At 39.7% G+C, this 8105-nt stretch overlaps 1 protein-coding gene across 4 annotated transcripts in view; it reads right to left on the bottom strand.

The window, feature by feature from the left end:
* Positions 1–1125: 1125 nt before the first annotated feature.
* LOC111982267 (zinc finger protein 180-like) overlaps positions 1126–8105 on the bottom strand; it is a 20317-nt gene continuing 13337 nt past the window's right edge. For 2 of the 4 annotated variants that reach the window (XM_070433837.1, XM_070433839.1), the window contains one exon: positions 1126–4728. In XM_070433837.1, the coding sequence (XP_070289938.1) occupies positions 3686–4728 (1043 nt within the window). In that variant the 3' untranslated portion in view covers positions 1126–3685. The remainder of the gene's footprint in view (positions 4729–8105) is intronic. The other 2 variants (XR_011473777.1, XM_070433838.1) reach the window with 2 other exon arrangements.

Raw genomic sequence — 8105 nt, 5'->3', positions numbered from 1 at the left:
CCATAATTCAACGTCCTTGGACGTTACGGGCTGAGTGGGTATGACCAAAGTTATTCTATTTAGCTACACTTTGTAGTACATTTTTACACTATAATAAATGTTTGATGCCGCATCGCCCGTTTTCAACGGGAGTCGTTGGTTTATGGAGCAGACGCTTTTTAGCTTTTTGTGTCACGATCGTCTTGCTGAGAGAAAGTGGACCAAGGCGCAGCGTGTGCAAAATACATTCTCATTTATTGTAGAGAAAGGGAAAAAACACGCAACAAACACTATAACAAACTAAAACAAAACAAACGAATCGTGAAGCCAATGACGTAAGTGCACACACAGGCTACAAACGTACAACATAGACAATTACCCACATTAACCTAGTGCCTATGGCTGCCTTAAATATGGCTCCCAATCAGAGACAATTAATGACATCTGTCTCTGATTGAGAACCATTCAGGCAACCATAGACACACCTAGACACCTATACTAAACACAAACCCATCTACTCTATTTAACCCCCTAAACCATACAACCACCATAGACACTACAAAAACACATACATTCCCCATGTCACACCCTGACCTAACTAAAATAATAAAGAAAACAAAGAATACTAAGGCCAGGGTGTGACATTTTGTCTGAAAGTATTTTCTCAACTGCGATACCAACTCCAGTCAGCAGATGGCGATGTGCATCTTTCAGGTGATTCTGCCACTGTGACGTATAATCTAGTGGACGGGACGCTTCTTCAACATCAACAGCTAGTCAGCAACCTTGGTTCACTCTAACTTTATGGATAAAGGTTTACACCTCCAAGGTGCCCCCCTCACACAGGAATACACACTAAGAGGCTTTTCTAAAAACTACACTTTGTGTGGTTCACTCACCTCTTTTTAAAAAAAAACTAGGTTTGAGATGTGGTATCCACTCGGCTCGCTGCCTCTCAGATCAAAGGTGGGTCCATCTGCTCCATTCCCAAAGTGTGGTCTCCCTGAGATCCCAAGTTTGACGGATCCCTGGTGCACCATTTACCAAGTCGTCAGGAGCATCACCAAGTGAAGATTAACATTAACAACCCAAATGTGGTTAATTTCTTTCATATCAAATGAGACAAACTTATCACACAAGTCAGAGTTAATCTTCAACTAAATCTTTATTCACTTATTAATAAGGAAGCAGGTCAATACAACGTACACATATAAAGTGAATCAATTGAGTGCTCTACGATAATGATAGCTGGTCAACAAATCACCCCCAGATGATTCGTTGAGAGCCACGAGACAAAAGTACAAAGGTCTTGCAACCTACATGACGAACAACAGATGTATAGAATGGGTCACAAGGTTAAGATTTGTATGAGAGATATTTATAATTCTCAGCAGACAGTATCTGCTGTAAAAACAGTACTCTTTGTGTAGAGACCAGGGTCTGGCCCTGGGGTCATCTCTCCCTGGTACCATATAGAACAGAAACATTAACTCATGCTCTGGAATGCGGTCTATTTAGGTTTTATCACCCAAAAGACATTGTAAATCTCCTGTCAGTGTTATCTCCCAGAGGCCCATAGTTATAAGAACCCTCTATGTTGCAGTTTTGCTCTCAGTGTTCACTGAAAGTTGACTAGTAACAACAACTGGGACCTAAAAGACACCCACCATGAGACCCACTAAATCTGCCCAAGAAGAGGGAAACAAAAGACAAACCCACACCAAACTTAAAGACAGGAAGCAAACCAAAAAGGTGTAGCAACTAAAGGTGTTGACTCTCCACATCTATCAAGACAACTGGAGCACTGGGCCAGACACTCTTAAATAGAACCTGGACCAGCTCAGGTGAAACACCTTCCCACTAACGAGATGGACAAGCCAGCACAGATGTAACACATACTGCCTAACGAGGTGACACCAATCAGTACGTCCTACGTGCTAACGAGCTAGCCGTGCTAACGAGCTAGCCGTGCTAAAGTCCAACCTCAAAACATAAATGGAAAAACCAAAGCCTGTAACACCTTCCCCCTTAAGACAACAAATATATCCTATATTTATGTTGGACAAGTTTGCTCACCACCAACAGAAAACAACTTCCATTTTACATTATAATCAACTACAAAGCTTCACTTTCACCAATATAAGCATAGTGTCTACTGGCTGTCAACAATTAAAAACAAGCAAAACTAATTTCTAAAAAATTAAATACAATCGTATCTTTTCTCATTTTTCTTTCTATAGAATCCTACAACTCACTAGCTTCTAGAACTCTCGTCCCCTTGGAACGATCCCAAACAAAACTCATCTCCAATACGGAAAAACATGGAGTCAAAATAAATTGTGATCCATGGTAACCGCAAAACTTTTTGACTGCCCACCCTTGAGGCAATCAGCAACCAAGTTGTCCTTACCACGGACATGTCTGATTTCAAGAGGAAACTACTGCAATATCCGTAGTAACTTTCCACCTCACTGCAGAGCTTCTCTCTCCTTTCAGGGTTCACAAGATAGGCATGTTGTTGGATCGGGCCCCAGTCCCCAATGTCATGCTCTAGTACATTTGGGTTGGCACATCTGAGAATGAACCCTGATATTCTAAAAGCAGGGCAACAGTGTCAATATATTTGTACCCAAAAATTGTCAGTTGGATGCATAAATAATTATGATTACTAAATATTACATGAACTGTAAATATGAAATATCAAAATCAAATGTACACCCCTTTGTTAATATGTATTTGCAAAAATTAACTTAAGGGTGAGGCATGGAATAATAAAACATGTATCTTTTGTCAGGCTGAATGTTTGAAATATGAGGTGATTTGAGACATGCTTCTTCAGTAGTGGAATAAAGACAATTAGCACTTGAATGTTGTAAAGAAATACTGGATTGGTGTCAGATTGTTAATAAAAATGATTATAGACACATTTATTATACTGTGTCCATGTGTATAGGCTGCAAGTACATTGAAATTAAATCGCTGATATCGATTAGGGGGGAAATCAGGTTGTACGTGCTGTTAAAACTAACACAACTAAAAAAAAACACATGGAAATGGGAGATATATTTTACCTCACTGATTAGAGGACAACCTGGAGAAGACAGGCAGCTACATTTTGAGTTTATGGGTCCCCAACACTAAGAGAAACGCAACACTTATTTGTCATCACTCATATTGCGCGAGAGAAGGGGTACATCCTGTTAAAATTAACAGCTCAAAAACCACACAGAATCTGGGAATAATGTGTACATCACTGGTTAGAGGACAATTTCTAGAAAACAGCTCGCTACATTTAAGTGCTGCATTTTGATTCAAGTGTGTCACCAAAGTATAACCCAACTCTTTTTGTTAGTCACTTTTTGTTAAATCACATAAATAGTACTCATTCAATTCAGAGCCTGGATTTTCCTCCTGAGGCTAATATCCATATCATGTTGAAATCAATAGAACAGGGGGCAAACGTTTAGGCTTCTACATTATGACATCATTAAAATACTTATACTACAATGTTAAAACATTCTATATTGTGACATCATTAAAATACCCCTACTACAATGTTAAAACATTCTACATTGTGACATCATTAAAATACTCCTACTACAATGTTAAAACATTCTACATTGTGACATCATTAAAATACTCCTACAACAATGTTAAAACATTCGACATTGTGACATTATTTCATTGATATCATGAAACAACTCCTTCATGTATGTATTTTCTGATGTTTGATCAGAGATCTTTTATCAGAGTATTTCTTCCCACATTGATCACAGCTATGACGTTTCTCTCCTGTGTGTGTTCTCAGATGTACTATCAGAATGTTTGGCTGAGTAAAACTCTTCCCACATTGATTACAGCTATAAGATTTCTCTGTGTGTGTTCTCTGATGTGTCGTCAGATAGTTAGATGCAACAAACCTCTTCCCACATTGATCACAGCCATAAGGTTTCTCTCCGGTGTGTGCTCTCTGGTGCACTATCAGGCTGCCTGACTGAGTAAAACGCTTCCCACATTGATCACAGCCATAAGGTTTCTCTCCAGTGTGTATTCTCTGGTGTGATTTCAGGCTGCCTGACTGAGTAAAACTCTTCCCACATTGATCACAGCCATAAGGTTTATCTCCTGTGTGTGTTCTCTGGTGCACTAGCAGGTTGCCTGACTGAGTAAAACTCTTCTCACATTGATCACAGCTATAAGATTTCTCTCCCGTGTGAATTCTCAGGTGTCCTTGTAGTGAATTTAATCTTGAGTAATGTTTCCCACAGTAAGAGCAGCAGAAAGATTTCTCTCCTGTGTGAATTCTTTGGTGTACTTTTAGTGAATCTGATCTTGAGAAACTTTTCCCACAGTCAAAACAGTGGTTAGATTTCTCTCCTGTGTGTGTTCTCTGGTGCACTATCAGACAGCCTGACTGAGTAAAACTCTTCCCACATTGATCACAGCTATAAGGTTTCTCTCCTGTGTGAATTCTCTGGTGTACTTTTAATGAATCTGAACATGAGTAACTCTTCCCACAGTAAAAACAGTGGTTAGATTTCTCTCCTGTGTGTACTCGCTGGTGTATTTTAAGTCCTGATGAAGATTTGCAACATTTCCCACAGTCAGAGCAGCAACTAGATTTCTTCCCTGTGGATCTCTCCGGGTGTTTCTTGAGGTGTTCTGATGTGGAGAGACTTTTCTCTGCCTCGTCAGCATCATGAGGTTGTTGAGGCTCCTCAGAGGACCCACGATAGTCCTGTCTCTCTCCTGTGTGAACAACAAAGTCAGACAGACGGTTAAAGGCCCACAACTGCAGAAATCCACTGTAAAAGGTGATGCCAACAGCGTAGCCATGACGTTGTACAACAATTGACGTCTGTAATGAATGTTAAAATTATTTAACAAATGTCTTACAATAAGAAAGAATAGTCATATTTTCATCTTGTTTTCACATTAGTAGTAACATCGATGATTGTAGGCTAGAAATAAGTTATCCATGTTGTTGAAACTCTAAGCAGTGTGCCAGACGACTTTTGGTTTCCAATATTGGCCCCTTTCTGTGTTTGCTAAAATTGCGCCACGAGGGTGATGCACACGCAATTTGGTTGCAGAAACTCCTCCATGCTAATGAGGAAACCGCTAGTTTGGATGTAGCATATCTGCCTGGAGCAAAAATGGTGAGCGAAGATTTGTTTTCCACAATGTTTTCTGAATATTCCAGCACACTATCAGTGCAAGATCAGGAGTGCTACTCAAGGAAACTCACATGAACTTCTTCAGTCTATTTAAACTCACATTCTTAAGCCTAGGTGTCCCGCTAGCGTGAAACTTCCAGTGAAACTGGAGGGCGCGTAATTCAAATGTATAATCATAAAAATTATGGTTATTTAAACATTTAGGTACATATACAGTTGAAGTCGGAAGTTTACATACACCTTAGCCCAATACATTTAAACTCAGTTTTTTCACAATTCCTGACATTTAATCCTAGTAAAAATTCCCTGTCTTAGGTCAGTTATCGTCACCACTTTATTTTAAGAAAATGAAATAATAATAGTAGAGAGATCGGTTTATTTCAGCTTTTATTTCTTTCATCACATTCCTAGTGGGTCAGAAGTTTACATACACTCAATTAGTATTTGGTAGCATTGCCTTTAAACTGTTTAACTTCGGTCAAACATTTCAGGTAGCCATCCACAAGCTTCCCACAATAAGTTAGGTGAATTTTGGCCCATTCCTCCTGACAAGAGTGGTGTAACTGAGTCAGGTTTGTAGGCCTCCTTGCCCGCACACGCTTTTTCAGTTCTGCCCACACATTTTCTATAGGATAGACATCAGGGCTTTGTGATGGCCACTCCAATACCTTGACTTTGTTGTCCTTAAGCCTCATCTTATGGAAGTATGCTTGCGGTCATTGTCCATTTGGAAGACCCATTTGCGACCAAGCTTCAACTTCCTGACTGATGTCTTGAGATGTTGCTTCAATATATCCACATAATTTTCTTCCTCATGATGCCATCTATTTTTTTGAAGTGCACCAGTCCCTCCTGCAGCAAAGCAACCCCACAACATGATGCAGCCACCCCCGTGCTTCACGGTTGGGATGGTGTTCTTCGGTTTGCAAGCTTCCCCCTTTTTCCTCCAAACATAACGATGGTCATTATGGCCAAGCAGTTCTATTTTTGTTTCATCAGACCAGAGGACATTTCTCCACAAATAATGATCTTTGTCCCCATGTGCAGTTGCAAACCGTAGCCTGGCTTTTTTATGGCGCTTTTGGAGCAGTGGCTTCTTCCCTTCTGAGAGGCCTTTCAGGTTACGTCGATATAGGACTCGTTTTACTGTGGATATAAATACTTTGGTACCCGTTTCCTCCAGCATCTTCACAATGTCCTTTGCTGTTGTTCTGGGATTGATTTGCACTTTTCAAAACCAAAGTACGTTCATCTCTAGGAGCGGTATGACGGCTGCGTGGTCCCATGGTGTTTATACTTGCGAAGTATTGTTTGTACAGATGAACATGGTACCCCCAGGCATTTGGATATTGCTCCCAAGGATGAACCAGACTTGTGGAGGTCTACAATTGTTTTTCTGAAGTCTTGGCTGATTTCTTTAGATTTTCCCATGATGTCAAGCAAAGAGGCACTGAGTCTGAAGGTAGGCCTTGAAATACATCCACAGGTACTCCTCCAATTGACTCAAATGATGTCAATTAGCCTATCAGAAGATTCTAAAGCCATGACATAATTCCAGAAAATTTTCCAAGCTGTTTAAAGGCACAGTCAACTTAGTGTATGTAAACTTCTGACCCACTGGAATTGTGTAACAGTGAATTATAAGTGAAATAATCTGTCTGTAAACAATTGTTGCGTAATCCACTCGTTCAACATGCAGACAAAGGAATCGAAAAATCTACCCCTAAACTTTATTTCAACAAGTCAAAATATGTTTCTATTTACTCCTCAGATACCTTCAAATGTAATCAAACTATAATATTTCTTAAAAGTAGTATGTTCAATAGGAAACCGATTTTAGCAGGTGCGTCCTGTCTTCATGGCGCGTGCAAACACTTCAACCAGTAAAATATACTTTGGCTAGCTTTGCCATCAGCCTGACAATGAGGGTGTGTAAGTGTTTGCCAAATTGGCCCATAACTTCACCTAACAATAATATAGACCTACTGTAGGACCCATAAGGTCACCAAACAAAAAATATACCTATGTCGTGATGTTTGTCATTTGACTGGCATTCAGAAAACGATTTCCTGGATCAGCTGATGATAGTTGAACATGTGACTAACTAAACAGCTACAGTATTAAGAATTATGTGTAATTATTGAAGAACTGCGTTAATGACAGTATCCATTTGGGTGTTGTCAATCAACCTCAGATGACTCTCGGTTAAAACCATTGTTAAATCCAAACTCTGGTTTAGATCTTATCTGTCGGAAAGATATCAGTTTGTCTCTGTGAATGGTTTGTCCTCTGACAAATCAACTGTACATTTCGGTGTTCCTCAAGGTTCCATTTTAGGACCACTATTGTTTTCACTATATATTTTACCTCTTGGGGATGTCATTCGAAAACATAATGTTAACTTTCACTGCTATGCGGATGACACACAGCTGTACATTTCAATGAAACATGGTGAAGCCCCAAAATTGCCCTCGCTAGAAGACTGTGTTTCAGACATAAGGAAGTGGATGGCTGAAAACTTTCTACTTTTAAACTCGGACAAAACAGAGATGCTTGTTCTAGGTCCCAAGAAACAAAGAGATCTTCTGTTAAATCTGACAATTACAATCTAATTCTTGAGGTTGTAAGTCTCTCAATAAAACTGTGGAAGACCTCGGCGTTATGCTGGACCCTGAGACGCTCTTTTCGACGAACATTATCAAGACTGTTTCAAGGACAGCTTTTTTTCCATCTACGTAACATTGCAAAAATCAGAAATTTCTGCCAAAATGAGCAAGAAAATGTATCCAGCTTTTGTTACTTCTAGGTTAGACTACTGCAATGCTTACTTCCGTACCGATAAAGCACCAATAAATATACTCAGTTAGTGCTAAATACGGCTGCTAGAATCCTGACTAGAACCAAGAAATTGATCATATTACTCCAATGTGCTAGCTCCCTACACTGGCT

Source organism: Salvelinus sp. IW2-2015, linkage group LG21 (genome assembly GCF_002910315.2).
Source record: "Salvelinus sp. IW2-2015 linkage group LG21, ASM291031v2, whole genome shotgun sequence".
In the NCBI taxonomy this organism is placed as follows: Eukaryota; Metazoa; Chordata; class Actinopteri; order Salmoniformes; family Salmonidae; genus Salvelinus; species Salvelinus sp. IW2-2015.
Note: the sequence above shows the minus strand (reverse complement) of the source record. Positions and strands in the feature narration are given on the sequence as shown.